The sequence below is a fragment of the Dermacentor albipictus genome, chromosome 6, assembly GCF_038994185.2.
Source record: "Dermacentor albipictus isolate Rhodes 1998 colony chromosome 6, USDA_Dalb.pri_finalv2, whole genome shotgun sequence".
Lineage (NCBI taxonomy): Eukaryota > Metazoa > Arthropoda > Arachnida > Ixodida > Ixodidae > Dermacentor > Dermacentor albipictus.
This window is the reverse complement of record NC_091826.1, coordinates 19703817-19720078: the sequence shown is the minus strand read 5'-3', so window position 1 is coordinate 19720078 and position 16262 is coordinate 19703817. Positions and strand designations below refer to the sequence as shown.

At 43.6% G+C, this 16262-nt stretch overlaps 1 protein-coding gene across 1 annotated transcript; it reads right to left on the bottom strand.

Moving 5' to 3' along the window:
- Positions 1–591: 591 nt before the first annotated feature.
- LOC135921007 (syntaxin-12-like) lies at positions 592–15242 on the bottom strand. The gene is made up of 9 exons (XM_065455291.1): positions 14986–15242; positions 13848–13959; positions 13691–13762; positions 13464–13533; positions 10905–11130; positions 9560–9715; positions 6936–7008; positions 5667–5749; positions 592–1231 (listed from the first exon to the last, which is right to left on the bottom strand). Exons 2-9 carry the CDS (start codon positions 13891–13893, stop codon positions 1136–1138), a joined length of 822 nt encoding a protein of 273 aa, XP_065311363.1. The 5' UTR covers positions 13894–13959; positions 14986–15242; the 3' UTR covers positions 592–1135.
- Between the last annotated feature and the right edge of the window lie 1020 nt (positions 15243–16262).

Sequence of the window (16262 nt, the reverse complement as noted above, 5' to 3'; positions counted from 1 at the left end):
GCTCAAGGGTTAATTAGCCAACAACGAAAGTAATAAAGCTCCTCTGTACGCTACAATTATGTTACAGTGCATTTTTCCCACTGTCAGGACTTAAGCCGTGTACGACTGGAACGCTTGTTGCGTGTTGAGATTTCAGCAGCTGTTGTTTCTGATGGCTGCCTCACTGTTAACATATCTGTACAAGACTGGCTCGAGGATAGGTAGCAAATACTCCTCCACAAATGCAACAAATGACTTGTCTAGAGACCCCTGCTGGCAAGTCAAGTATGGCATGAAACATTTTGTGGTGTAAAGTACATTTGACATTGCCATTTGTTGGGCGTGTTGGTAAATTGAAAGCATATTTAGCGCCAGCAAACAAGGACGGAAGGGAGACGACAAATATGAGACGCATAGCGCATTGTGTTGTCGTCTCCCTTCCGTCCTTGTTTGCTGGCGCTAAATATGCTTACATTTGACACTTTAAACTCAAATGGACAGAGACGGGAACAAAGGGAGAAATTGAAAAAGCATCGGAGAATGGAAGTCGTAAGGATAAGGGAAAACACCTCTCCAGGGAAATAAAAGAAAACCAAAAAGAAATGCGACTAATTTCTCTGCATACTGTTTATTTGTCACTTCAAACAGGGTCATGGTGCACCCTTGTCTGGGCAACCACAATATATTAGTGTATGTACATCACTGGCTATGTAGGCCAATAGACGAGACGAGGAAGGAAAGGAAAAAAAAAAAGAGAGAAACAGAGAAAACAAATACGGCTGATGGGAAGGGTAGACCTGTGCACAGTTAGCTTTCCCTCGCATCCAAAGTGACTTGGCTCCACAACAACAGTAGGAATCAGCGTGCCAACTAAGCAAACCTCTGCTCGTGCCATGTCCTTTCTAGCTGCAAACTCCAACAAGCTCAGATCTCTTAGGACAACTATCCTCTGCGTGGAATGTTTCAGAACCAGCTGCTGACACTTCCTTGGCCGGTAACTAGCGAGCCGCAAGCTAGTTCGGGTTGTCGACAGAAGATCTTCAAGCTGAAATGTGAAGGCTGTTTTTTTTTTTTCTTCATTGCTCCCCCTTATGTCCTTTCACAAACTTGGACACAGCCAGACAGGCAGGCTCCCTGCAATGCTGCTTCACTCCGGTTAACTCTTGACGGACACTACAATAATGGTTATCAGTGTGGCCAGCACGATAACGCCAATCATAAGCAGACAAAACATCTTCTTCCGAGCTCTTTCCTGTGTGGACAGGGTGAGGGAAGAGAAAAAGAAGAATACAAAAACATTTTAGTGTGCAAACAACTTGAGCAATAATAGAACAAAAAGTTAACGCAGTCAAGACACCTATATTTAACAGTCTTATTTGGAGCAAAGATTGTGCACCTTATATTAAAATGCTTGCTACAAAGGTAAATGCCAAAACTGGCTCAAAAAAATCTTCAGTCGGGTCTAGGCAAAAGTGCGAATTGAGGCAATGATGTGATGCAAGAATGTAAAACTTGGGCCTCTATACGACCATATGCATATTTGTCTGTGGCCCTGGACTTGGCAGGAGTATCGACATGTTTCCGGCTTGTCATTTTCTCGCGTATATTGAAGCTCCAAATCCTAACAAGGAATACAGGTGAGCATTCAAGTTCTTTAAATATTCCATTATAGTATACGTGTTTCCACGAACGAGTTTCGGTTTTCGTACCCCAAGATGTAGACATGTCACGGGACTAGCGCACGTCATAATACATAGACTCCCTTTACTGCTGCAATTGCTGTGGCTGCCACATGGGCACAACACCAAAGAAATAAGTAAGGCACTCTTTTTTTATTCTCAATTTATTACTTTTTTTTACTCTACCTAGCCTTATTGCTACACGTCAACAACTGTCACCCTATATGATGACATAAGCTCCGGCATTCTTGCACCAACTTTCATACCAAGTTAGCACATCAGTGTTTTTAAGGCAAAAGCCTTTCTAAGCTTATGGTGAAGTTTGTGTCAGCAGACCTGACCACCATAGTGTCCACCGAAGCGTCATCACGCCATATGAAGACCGATTAAAGCACGAAAAACTATTGATAGTGACAGTTAGTGAATGATAACGTTACAATAGAGATTGGTAAAGGTTAATAATGACTACTAATTACCACAATTGATTAGAAATGTCTAGTAATTAGTAGTAATTACTAAAATGACTAGAAAATGACCAACAACGAAGTGTAATGACCATAATTTACTACAAATGCTTAGTAGTGAGCAGTAATGACTAATAATGACTGAAATGACTAGTAATGACTATGAAAAGATTAACATGTCTAACGACTGCTTGTAATGGCCACAACTGATTACAAATGACTAAAAATGCTTAGTAGTGAGCAGTAATGACTAAAAGAAAGAAGAGAAAGAGAAGAGGCAAAGAAAGAAGCGAATGATAAGAGGAGGAAGAGCAGGCTTTCACCGTTCGCCTCTTAAGAGAGATCTTAAAGGACCCTGTAAATTTTGAACTTTCATACCTGCGAAGTGCCATTCATCTATTTACAAGTGAGAAGTGTGTGTTAGAGTTCCCGAAACATCGAAAATATGTGCCAATAGTACTTCTATAAGAAATGAAGTGGAAAACAAGTTCACTCTAAGTAACCAGGAGTACCTGAATTATCAGCTCTCCTTTTTCATATTAGGTAAATTATAGTATATTTGATGACCGAAATGCATGGAAGAGCGCATTTACAAGTTACTTCAATTTTTTGTCTTTCCTTTTTGTTCTTTTTGGCCTATCAGCTGTGCACAAACAAAATTTTGTTCTGAAATAACAGACACTGCAGTTAAACACATCAATAAAGCATGGAAAGTGAAATTTGAGATTCCATTTCCCGTACATAAGTTTGTCACATTAAGTGCCCATAATTTATTGAGATTATATACTACCGTATTTACTCGACTGTATTGTGCACCCAATTCTTGTGGCCAGAAATGAAAAACACAATGTTCTCAATAGTAACATGCACCCTAATCTCTCATATTTCAAGAAGTTATAATAGCGGGGCTCCTGATTGTTCACTAATGATTTTTTTCACGGTAACAGAGACAGCAACGACAATTTCAGGGTGGCAACCAAACTGACATTTCCAAATTCCGTGAGTTTTTTAGGTTTTCCCTGACTGCTTTTGCAAAATTCCTTGAGTGACCCACAACTTTCTTTTATGTCAAGATGGGCTGGCACTATGTCGCCCAATGCCGTCATTCCCTAGCAAGCATGTTACAAAACAAAAAAACTTAATCCAGTTTGAATAGTAAAGAGTAGTGTTTATTTTACTCCAGAAGAAAATAGGAGGGAGGGATTAGTAAAACGCACAGCAAAACAAAAAGAAAATCTGAAAGAAATGGTAAAACCCACTGCAAATAGAGTCGAACATTCTCAAATACGAATAAAAAGGAGATGCATACAGAAGCAAATATTTTCAAATATGAGCTATTTCTATCAACTGATAGCAAGCTCAATGGTACGAGGCCCGAACTTTGTCACAAGTGAGATTTTCTCACAACAGCTGGTAAGCTAACCTCACCTGTCACCTGATGTACTCTCAGCCCGTGCATCATGCCTCAGTGTTGTGTTTCACTGCTTTATTTGGTCTATTTAGTTTATTTTGGCTTGGATGAGGGACACCTGCATTTACATGATGAGGAACACCTGCGTTTACTATACAATAGTTGTACAGTAAACGTCTGCTTCTTTGGACTCCCTAGAGGCCGCGAAAATGTCAGAAAAATCTGGCAGTTCGAAAAAAATGAATGCATGTCTTATTGCCCTTAAGGGTTCAAATTGCGAGAGGCACATCCGAAAAAGCTCTGAAGGACTACCAGTACACTTATTAGGCATATCGGTGCTCGTACTGTGACAGGACTTGGCAGGAGCATGCGTGTATAAGGAATACATACTGTGTGCCGTGACAATTGACCCTTCCCACGCTTGTTACGCTTCACCGCAATACTTTCACGTATGCTTCACTGCGTAACATTGCTGTATCGAGGGGAAGCTGACTTTCGGGAACCGGCATTATGCAATGCATTATGCTTTCCGCACTTCGAAGCCAATCAATGGCCTCCGCCTTTGTGGTCATCTAATTGGTACTCAAGCACACACTGCAGCCCAACCTTGAAGCGCTGGCCTGGGTCACGAGGACGTAGAACAATTCCTCTGCTCTTATTCCAAATCCGCCATTAGTCCTCTGTGATTGGTCAAAATTCTTTTCCCAAGACATTTTGATAAATCATGAAATGTTATGTTATCACAACCCAGCAGATTATTGTGCAGTAACAGAGATCTTGTTGGGTGATGTCCTGGCAACTTTCGTTCCATAATGCCTTTGCCGTTGGCTCCTAAGCACGAGACCGCAAGATCGAATCCTGGCAAATGCCTGCGTACCATGCATTGGACGCATGTTAAAGAACCCCAGGTGGTTAAAATTAATAAGAAGTCCCCCACAATGGTGTGCCTTATAATCAGATCGAGGTTTTGGCACATAATGCGCCAGAACTTCTTTTTGCTCCATAAAGCATGAAAAACCATGCAGTTACCAAGTGCTGTGTGAATCGGTGGAATCAAAGCATTGTTTGCAATAGTTTAATTATTAAACTTGCACAAATGAACATTTCAATTCAAAGCTCAAAGCTCTAGCTACCATGATCAAAGAGCGGCAATGGTGAGAATCGTGTCGCGCTTTTCAGTCACCTCAAAGTGATAGCTGCCACAACGAAGAGTAATAAAGCTGAAAATTATGCGTGCACTCGAAGCTCCCACGTGTTGCCTAATGGTTAGAGCATCCTGGGGCCGTACTGTGAAATGTTCGCCTTCCGTGATAGTTTCGCCGCCGCGACAGTCACGTTCAATAAATCAAGCGACTGCTTATCTGTGACATCAGCGTGCATTACCAACACACGCTGTCGAAAGCTTCACATCCCAAACTGCAGAGCGGCTGGGGTGTGTTGTTTTCGAAAGTGTAGTGGCATCAGTACAGGTTCTGCACACTGACTACAGTTGGTTACAGCCAATTTAGGTAAAATAAATTGCATAAAGAAGTCTGAAATGTTTTAAAAAATTGAAGAAATTTTAAATGAATCAACAAATACTGCCGCAAAACAACACTATAAGATTAGGTTACTATAAAGGTTACTATAAACTACCACCTATCTTATCTCTACTACACTCCACCACCAACTGAACACCAAAAAACGTGTTCGTTTATTCAATATATGTCGAGAGCACCCATCGACACCATGACGTTAAAATGACGTAGGCCGGGACTACTAGATGGCGCTGTTGATTTTCCCGTTTTGCTAATATGACCAATCAACGCGTGCCGTTGGCAGGGCCAAGGCAATAGTTTCACGGAAGGAATACGGGCCCTGGTTCAAACGCCGCCATGGGACATGCAATTTTTAAAATTATTATTCTATGACAGCTTGTGTTGCTAAAACCCTCACTGAGCTTTTTTGGCAGAAGCACAACCAACCGTGGGGAGGAAGGGAAAGAAAGCTTCAATTTAGGAAAGAATGTCCTCTCTTTGTTGCACAGTTTTAAGCATCACAAGCTTCCTGCTTCTTACCATAATATCATGCACTTCTGTGCAGCACAGAAGTCACGTCTGCCAAGCCTGAAAGTGGCAAAGTACAAGAACGCACCTGATGCTGTCTCGCCTTTGCAACTTGCTGGACCCCTTCTTCAACATGCACTGCAGCACTCTCAACATTGGCTTCAATGCTGTCTGCAAAGAGGAGAGAAAGAAAGAAAAAAAAAAGGCAAGTCAGTGAGAAACTTTATGAGCACATCACAAACCTTTCTATATAGTTATGTCAAGGACAACTTAAAATGCATCGAAGAGAAAATAAAAATCCACAGATTACTAGAGGGAATTCTGGCACTGTGATTGTTTGGCTACCATGGAAATTATAGTTCAGTACGTGAATTTGTCTAATCTTCATGCTCGTGTGGCTTTGCTTGCTATACTTTATCTGCTTTTCGTGGCCCAAATTTCCAAGCAACATTATTTTGATTTGATAGCACCATGAAATTTTTCAAGCTTCTAGTGGATAACATATAAGCGCATCAAGCATCACTGGAAGCTCTAAAAGTGAGAAACATGTTTTCTTCCACAGCACAATTAGTATGACGCAAGGTATCAATTTCGGTGCCATCTGCCTCTTCTCATCTGCTCGCTCTTGTGGCGCTTCGAGTGACAAGATAGCCAATTATCTCACGGCACCGCAAGAACTGACAGCCAGTTTCGTTGTCCAGCGATCTCCCCCAGTGCTCGAATGTCAGTCTACGTCACAGATATCGCAGAAAGGTCAACCAAGGTCCCTCGGCTTTACAGCAAATGTTGCTTTTCTGGCCTTGCCCGTCCAGACAACACAAACATCCCAGCTCCTTGTTTTGACACCTAAATGCAATAAGTTGGATTTCTAACTGATTTGCCCTATTCGGTGTCCCTGCACTTCGAGTTGTTGATTCATACGACCTTGCTCTGTTATCAGCTAGCCTTCTTGTTAGGCCCCGTAGTAGAGCGACCACCTCTGGAAGGAGTTGGTCCTGGGTTTGAGCCCTGGACAAGAATGAACTTTTCTCCTACTGCAGAGCTTACCGAGAAACCTTCATTGAATTTTCCTCATTTTGTAGCTTTGTGCTACTCCTGGATTGATGACCATTTTCCCTTTCATGAATCTACCTTGCTTGAGCTGGCAGATTTTCGCAGAATTCATTTGCCATGATTCGTCTTGTGTACGCGAACGCACCGACTAAGACCAAATTTGGTTTCTTTCCACAAATTGTGGTCATGAAGATCATAGCAGTATTGCTCCAACACCCAATAACTGCTGCAGTCGCACAGACTATTGTAAATTCACAGCATGCAAGCCAGCAAGAACTGCATGTGCATGTTTCACGCTCCTTACCAATCATGTCTCCCTGGTCGTGAACCAGCGTTGCAAGGTCCTTGAATATCGCATTCACATCCACAATGTCATTCTAAACGCAAAAAAAGGAAAGGAAAGAAAGACAATGATGCTGAAATTGAAGAAGAAGGCAGCACACAGCTCTATTCCAAACACTCCAAGAATTTAGTGCATGGACGTTTCAGGTTAGAGTTGAACGTAGATAGATGAATGCAGTTTTAACAAATGATGCGACATACATGTATTTTCACTAAGGTTCTAACCTTTCATAAGTAAGTGCATTGGGACCTGGTGTGAGACATGATCCTTTATTATAGGCAGAGAGACTAAAAAAAACTCTGCCTATGCCTTCCAGACTGCTTCATTACTGCTCATCAAGGAACGGCATTAAAAGGAAGCCTTAGCTCCAGGGCTCCTATCTATCTATTTATTTATTTATTTATTTGATACCTGCTTCGCTTTTGCAGGCATTACAGCAGGGGGATACATAAAAATAAGCATCATATTTGAGACCAATAAAGAAACTAATTACACAAAGCGCGGTAAAAAGCATCATTTTACACATTGGATACAATCATAGGCGGAAGAAAATTCCACTCTCTTATACATGGGAATGGAGAGAAATAATAGTTCTCAGCATTCACTGCACTGAATTTGATGTTTGTTGCATTTAAAAAAAAAGTGAGAAAACCTACCAGCTGCAGGGAGTAGATCTTCTATTTAGGCAATTAATCATCCTTACAAAAACTGTTAAAGGTCAATCTTTTTTTTAATTTATGAGATATACTGGAGCACCAAGTTTGCTAAGTTGCTTGGTAACTCAGCAATAAAGACATAATATCACAACCCTGTAAGCTGCATATAATGAGACATCTAAAGCAGAAAACGTTTATGTAATGCTATATACTGCTCTGAAATAAGCCGCTGCTACTTTTAAGTAGCACTTTTACAAAACCCTCGCAAATATTTTAACAATTTCATGTAAGCTCTAAGCATATCCCATTTGCCCGCTTTGGATGCTCAAACAGATTAGGTTTACAGAACTGGGATAGCAGTTTTTGGTGCAGAGTTATAGATTTGTAAACCTGGTGCTTCAATTTTTTTAAACAAATTTTTAAGAATTTTTGTAAAAGCCACAACACCCCAGGTCCTGCTGCTGGCAGCACATATAAGTAAGCTTCCTCTTTTAATTGCAACACGCTTTGTTCATATCAGTCCTGCAGTTGTCTAATAAGAGCAAATGTGACACATTTGCTCTTATTTTGGATTAGTCCTATGGTTAAGCTGCTGCTTCTGATAACGTATCAACAAGCACAGATCAGCTATGCTAATACAATGCAGGTGCACAGGCAGCCCCCACTGAAGTGCGCAGACCTTCAGCCGTCAATCAATAGCATCTCTGCAAGTCGATGGCACAGTTCATGAGAGACAAGCTAAACAGGCACTGCAAGGACACTGCCAAAAAGTACTTCAAAGCATTCGACAAACATTTTAAGCCAGTCAGGCTACAGAGAATGAATAATTCATATAAACATTACACTATACAACAGCTTTTAGACTGCACCAACAACACCGATCAAATGGTCTGGCATCGAATCTAGAAGCGACACTTCATCATGAGGCCGATCATAGACCTCGACGAATGTATCCGGGACCCTCCCAAATTTCAGGAGGCACTAGAGGAAAATGAAGAGAGGATCGAACAGCCTATGTCATCCTTGAGTTCAGCACAGCACAGCCGCCGAGCAGTACTGACTCAATGGTGACATCAGAATCTTGGCGATGAGTTCATGATTCGGAAGACAGCGTCTGAAGCCACATGGCTGCACATCTTGGTGAAACTGAGCAGACCACAATCCGTATTCATTACTCGCTGTTTTATTTCTTTCCTTAACACCTCCAATTTCTTCTAAATACATTCCTTCTGGGTAAGCGCATCGTACTTCTGCTATTTTTTACCTTTCCTCCATCTTGATGTCACTATCAACCCATAGTCTCCCTATAGAATATTTAAATACTGGCTGTTTATGTTTGCCCCCAAGTTAATCCTGCTACTCACGTTCGTTCCAGTTATGTACAAACACTGTCACTGCTAATCACAGAGCACGCTGTCACATCTTCCAACGTGCTACATAGCACACCCCATACCTAAAGTTTTTCAAGCGCACAATTAACATGATCACTCAATGATACAATAGACCAATCTCGCCACATTTACAGCGCACCCACAGCTGCGCTGCTGGTGTCATGGTGCAAACAGTGCACATATTTTTTCTGTTGTACTTGGCTTCAAGGCTACCTTGAGGAAAATGCCATTGTGTAGCTTCCCGGTGAATTTTGCGGGAAAGTTGAAAATAAGGGAGGAGGTGGGTTTTTCAAGCCTGTTTCTATTGCAGAATATTTTTATCCTGACCTCCCTGCCTCCTTGCCCAAGACTAATTCAGTTTGTCATAACAAAAAAAGGGAGGGGGGGGGGGGGGGGGGGGCTTTTTAACACAGTTGCCCTTCTGCCCACTATAGACTACAACACCAGCATCCTTTGCAGTAGCGTACCGAAGCTCGTGGCGAGACCGGTCTGAACCCAACACTGCAGTACGCTTCACTTCTCCATGCATGCCTCTCACCTCAAGCTTGCGGATGGATTGCTCCCGTTCCCTCAGCATCTCGATGTTGACCTGCTCGTCCATTTGGGCAAAGCTTTGTGCCTGCTGCTGCGCTTGCACCGGCGAAGCCAACTCAATCAGGTTGCCTGCACCGCCCCGACTGCTCGACGACTCAAACTGCAAGCACAGAGCGAAGAAAAACAAAGTGATTAGTAGTGTGAGGACTCTAGACTTGCTCCCGTCCCTGTACTCTGATATTTTGATTCAGTTTCCCCCACATGGCTCTCACATCACCTGACATTAAGCTTCCCCACATGAAACACACACAACAATGGGAATCAGTGTTGTAGTTAGGCAGCTGTGATGTCAGATGGTGCAAGTATGTTGATGTAAGTATTCTGATGCAAGCGCCACCTGTGTGTGGTTAACTCCTGCATCCTCAAGGAGCCATTCCTTGTATGTAAATAAGCTAGCTGGCATTGCTGATTAAAAGGAGCCATAAAATGTCCTTTTTGTAGGTTTGCACTACTGTGTAGAGTATCTTTTGTTCTACAGTTGCATGAACACAGAAAAGCAACTGTCACGGTCCGGTGAAATAAACACCAACACAGAGAGCAAAAACTGGGCATGTTTTTCTTTCTAAATGTCTTTTTATGCACAAAAAAAAAATAGTATGAACAACTTGAACATAAGAAATGTGTCCATCTCATTCCCGATACGTGAATCCCCCTCCCCGAGTATAAACCAACCATCCCGAAAAAAAATTACTGTTAGGTTACTGCTAGATCATGCTCATGCTAGCCTCATGTGTAACCTCCACTGCTTTGCAACTCTGAAAAATTGAAGAACTCCTAATTATATTTTGGCCACCTGGGTTCCTGCAACATGCAACCAGAACTCTGCGTACGAGTGTTTTTGCATTCTGCTCCTATCACAATGGGACCTCTATGACTAAGAATCGAGCCCGTGACTTTGCCCTCGCCGACAGAACGCAGTGGCCGTTGAGCCACTGCAGTAGTTACAACCGAGACCGTGGAAACCAACACAAGAAGCGAGTAAAATAACTTGGTCACTATTATTGTGTTGAGCTGGTTATTTTTGGGCTGCACTGCTCTACCTCAGGGAGAAAAGCATAAACTAGTTGAGAACCTTGCTTTATTTAGCAGTTTTAGAACCCGAGAACACAACAGTCACCAAAATTTTACAGATTTTGTTTGAATTAACTGGCACTTTAGGTAACCACAAGTCAGTTAATATTCGTTCCACTCTGTTCACTCCCGTCCACACTTCACGGCAACCTCCATGGGACAATAGACAATTGAGCTGTTTGTGATAAGGTGTAAAAATACAGCATGCGAGGACATACCCCGATGCCAGAGGCGGCGCGGGCGCGCTTGACCGAGTCCTTCTCCTTGTCGGCCTCGGCTCGCTGCACGAGCTGGAAGTGGTGCAGGGCCTCGGAAAAGTCGTTGGTGAGCTTCTCGCGCAGTAGACGGCCAGCACCCTGCTCCCCGTACGGCATGGCCGCCAGCGCCTTGAGCTGCGCATTGGTGTCCTTGGCCAGCTGGTTGGTGTACTGCTGGATTTGGTGCCTACACAACAAGGTCACATCATCGCAGGCAACATTCAAAGGAGTCGCAATATATATATATATATATATATATATATATATATATATATATATATATATATATATATATATATATATATATATATATATATATATATATATAAAATAGGGGAGTGCAAATACAATTCCAAGTTCCAAGTTTCAAATATGAATCGAATAGTGTTTGCTATTCAGAGAGAGACAGAGAGAGAGAGAAAGTGAAGGCATCTCTAAATGATTCTGCTGGAGGAGAGCAACAGTTGTTAAGCAGAGGCACCAGTTCCTCAACAATTTCTAGTAATTCAACAAGATTACCACGCTTTTAAGCAGCCTACATACAAATTTGTTCAAAAGAACAGACTGGTAGGCTAGCTGCTACTGTACAGCCTGAGCTATAGTGCTCAAGAGCATGCAGGAGGCCAGAGGTAACGAAGACGCAGTGCTGTGTCTTCATCCCCTCGGTTGTCCTACGTATCCTTTTGCGCTATACCACAGATTACAAATTTGTTGTCTCGATTTAGGCAAAGCAATTTACTTGGCCAGTCTCACCGTTTACATCCCTTTAACCCTTTCCCTACCGAGCAAAATGCAGAAAATTTACCAAATTTACCGGAAATTTATTTGCACTCAGTTTGTAGAGCTTTTTCTTTCTAAATAAAAGGGCACCATTCTTTCAATTCAATTGGGTTCCTTTATTTCCCAAATTGCATAAAAAGATCAATTGAAGAAGGCATCGCTATATGGCCTTAGCATCTTCCAAGAAAGCATTTTGCAGGGCTCTATACACTATGAAATAAGAGAATACGAAGAAAAAATAACCTAAACGGTGCAAAAACATGCACATGAATAGTGGCTACTTTTATGCAGCTCCTAAAGCAGTTAGTAGACCGTCTTCGTATGGTAGACTTCGAAACAAGGCACAGAGGCCAACTACATTCTGTTCAGACTCCTCAGATGAGAACAAATCACTTTCACTTTCCCCGCAAAACTCAACAGAGTTGTCATCTGAGGAGGAGTCGTCAAAATACTTTCTTATATAGGCGCTTTCATTGCCTCATTTCATGCAGGCAGCCATGTTTTATGCAGGGGTGTCAGAGGTGGCAGTGTAATGAAAGGCGGGGCACAAATGGCACAACATGGACAAGTGTGGCCATTTAGTGTCATGAATCACAACTAGATGCAATAGGATGAGTATAGTCGTCATAGGTTCACTGTGTGGCAGATTGTTAGGACTATAGCCATAATTGGTTACAATGGTATATTTTTGTTTATGACAACTATAGTAGTCACTGGTTATATCGGTACAAAATTTCATGACGACTATACTCGTCAATGGGAGGTTAAGGGCTAAGACGATGTGCCGTGATATCACACTTTACCCCTTTCCTGAACAAGACTTTTGACGTGCATCTGTGACATTCTGTTCTTTTGTTTCGTTGCCGCCATCGTCATAGTGCGCCAGACAAGGTAAAACAGCTGTTCCTCTTTTACAAGGTCCTCAGTTGGCTGGGTGTCCAGTTGCAAACGGTACCTCAGTTCACACAGTGCGCTTGCTTACTGTGTGACACCTGCGGTTAAACGGATGCTTTAAATTCACCACCTTGGCCCTGAGCGGCACTGGCTAACGCTCCCAGGGATAATATCCTACCCAAGAAAGTTGACTACAGGATGGCACCACGATAGCGTAATTGGTAAAGCGCCACACACATGATGCAGAAGGCGTAGACTCAGATCTTAACTGCGGCAAGTTAACTTTTCATCTGCTTTCATTCCCCTTTACTTCATTATTTCTACATTCGAACTGAACATAACAATTATCTTCCCCTATGTTTTATCTGGTTTCACTGTCTGTTTCTTCGTATGGTTGTGACTAACAAACATAGTCCCTCTCAGATGCCTGTATTTAACGTGCAAATGTTTTAATTGAAGGAAGATTGAGGGGCTGCATGTTAATGATTACATCACTACAACGCTTTACACTGGCAGTTAATCTCGCAGATCACAGCAATAATCGTCATCTCTGGCTAATCTGTGCCATAGGATGGCGCTACCAGTGCCGTTGCTGCGGCAACCTGTCAGGATTAGTATTTCACAAAGGATAGTACTTTTACAGACAGGCTAAAACCTTCTGCTGTCACAGGCAGACATCTCCATTTGGATGCAGGCAGGTATGCTAACCAGAGACATCTCTGTAGCATCACTGCAAAACCGAACTGAAAGAATGCAGTGATTTGTCTGTATCCATTACACTGTCCTAGTGCATTTTGTTTGCTAGCAGACTAATCGAAATATGGGCATGGCAAATGCAACACTTACAGCTGTGAGCGCAGTGACTCGGAGTCCTGTGAAGTCCCCAGTTGCTGCACCATCTTTTTCATAGAACCCACTGAAACGTGGGGCAAAAAAATGTCATGTTACATGGTCACGTATACTCTTTTCGTATCTTCAAAACAATGCAGATGAAGAAAGGATAAAAAAAAAAGCTGCCAAAACAGAAGTCCTTAATCTTCTCATTGACAAAGGAAAGGAAATATTTCTCTCACCATTCTGACTGATTTTTTGGACATTTGTTCCTATCGTCTGTGACAGACTCTGAAATTCTGCGTTTGAGGATCCTGCAAGATAAGTGACATTGATCAAAAGAAAAAGTGCAGAGGCAAAAACACCTCAACATGCACAAGAAACAATGCACGCCCGTACCACCGCTTCCGGACCCGGAGCTGAAATTGGCATATTTCGTTGCCATGCTGGCAGTGGGTGTAGTCGGTCAGTTACAATTTCAAAGCACCTCACAGACCTCTGGGATGCGTGCCTAAAGGGATGGAAAATGCAAATGCGGAAAGCACATAAACATAGGCAACTGAACAACAACAAAACAAGAGAGCATACTACCATAAATCAAAGACATCGAGCCACACATCAATGCTTCGTTTAATAGCAGCTCTTCAGAATCGGCAACTGTTTTTTGCTTTTGTCTTGCCCGCAGAGTAGCGGGAAACCAGAGGGATAAGCATCTCTCCATTGTCATACTGGAAAGATTTGAAAAGCCCATTGTGTTTCAGTGCAACTGATACGGCAAGCCGCGGGCGGTGAAATATTCCTTTCACTTTTGCGGAAGACGTGCATTTCGAAGAAATCGGGAATACTAAACAGACGTTCAACGACAGCCGATCCTAAGCCGCGGCACCGCGTTAACTCGAGTGTATCACGCACTACGTTCAACAAACCTTGTTTCCGTCGTTCATATACTCGATTACGCGTACGAGTCACCGATACGGCGTTTTGCACTGTGATCATACGTACTGTACTTATCACACATGTATGAATCACTGCAAGCGCCCGCTACGCATAGTCCGCTTTTGGTCTCCTAATAGACCGATTGACCCACAATGAGGCTTTATTGCGATACACAGGAAAAACGACGGCCCACCAGATACGTGCATCTGCTTCGGGCAACGTACTCCATCAAAGAGGAGGTATTCGAGGCCACGGCAACTGTTGCTGCGCGCGCAGCCACTGTCAGGGGCGCTACGATGATGCGAAAAGAATTATTTACGTGCCCGCCTGTGCTGCTCCGCACCAGGAACAAATGCAGCAAAATTAAACACGGCGCGACACCATCAAACGAGATGGTGAATGGGCGTTTTCAAATGTCACCGAGCCGGAGGCGTGCTGTTCATACAGACAACGCCCGACCTCGTCTCCGCTACGGGATTGCGCGTTCGTGATCTGGTTGCAACGGGACTCAGGTAGGGGTCACAAGGGGTGAATCACGCGCGTTGCTTGCGAGAGAGAGCAAAAAAACAACCGGACGGACGCAGGTTCGAAGTAGGCCTACCGCGACGCCGATTGTGATGCCCAACAGCTGAGCGGCTGTCGGTCTCCGGATCCCGCGAGTTAAACCGCTGGGGACTCCAACGAGCGCCGTCGTCTAGCTGTCATTGGAGCCTGTCGGTCGTCGACGTTTTTGTCACGGTTCGGCAATGCAGTTAGCAGCCATCGACATCCATCGTGCGCGGCGACAGGACGTACCGCACCAGCGAACGGAACCCAGCAGCAGCGGAGGATCGGTTTTCCAGCAAAGCACTACTTGCGTCACGTGGCCGATATGCGTCATGGAAATCTGTGACGACATAGATCGCGCGGTCCAGAAACCGAAACAGCGCGAACCGAGTCGTTTGGAAGGGAATTTTTCTCGCATGTGACCTCGAAATATATTTTGTGCGCGGTTAAATGATGGGATAGGCTACATGCAAAAGCAGGTAAAACAGAAGGGAAATAAATACTGTGCTGCCATGAGGCTCAGAATACTTCAGAGTCATAATAAATATGAAATAATTCGCGGAATGTGTGTGGGCATAATGACGCCCGGTCTCTCGCGTTTGCAAATGAACTAATTTGCCTGGTATCGGGTGCTAATTTTACTCTCGACATTACGCAAAGGATTGTGGTATGCACAGATATGCATGACTCATCATGCAGTTTGAGGTGGCCTGGGATGGTCAACACCTAACTTAAAGCGCGAGATGAAGAATGTTCGAGGTCAAACGAAAAACAAGCAACGGCCAGCAAGTGTTTTCATGTACCTGAACCAAAACTTTAAAGAGAACGACACGATGGCTGGCAAATATTTATAGATGTCAAATGGAACCATATGACATACCTAGCTATACAAGTAACCTTGAAACAGGAATCAAACAATTAGCGAGAACAATTGTACTAGATAAGAGGCAATTAGAGGTTAACAAGACACCTGAAGAAGACCGAAAAGCACACAGCGTCTGTGAAGACGCTGTATTTAGGAATCGCGGCAGCAGCCCCGAGCAGATTGCTTTCAAGACACACGAGCACCGACAACGCGTCCCGCGTCTCCGACGGCGCCCGCGATTCGCGTGGCCAACGCCGTAGTATACACCGCGGTAGTCTCCACTCTGTACGGAGGGGCGGGCGAGGAGGGCATCAAGACACCCTGGCAGCCACCGGAGTAGAATGCCCCTCCTCCCTCGTAGGACCCCACTTACCTCGCGCGCCACAGGAGAGGGCACGCACCTGGGCCGCGTTCCTCGCTTGAGCACACGAGGTTGAACCGCGCTCACCAGCTCACCCTCACTATGG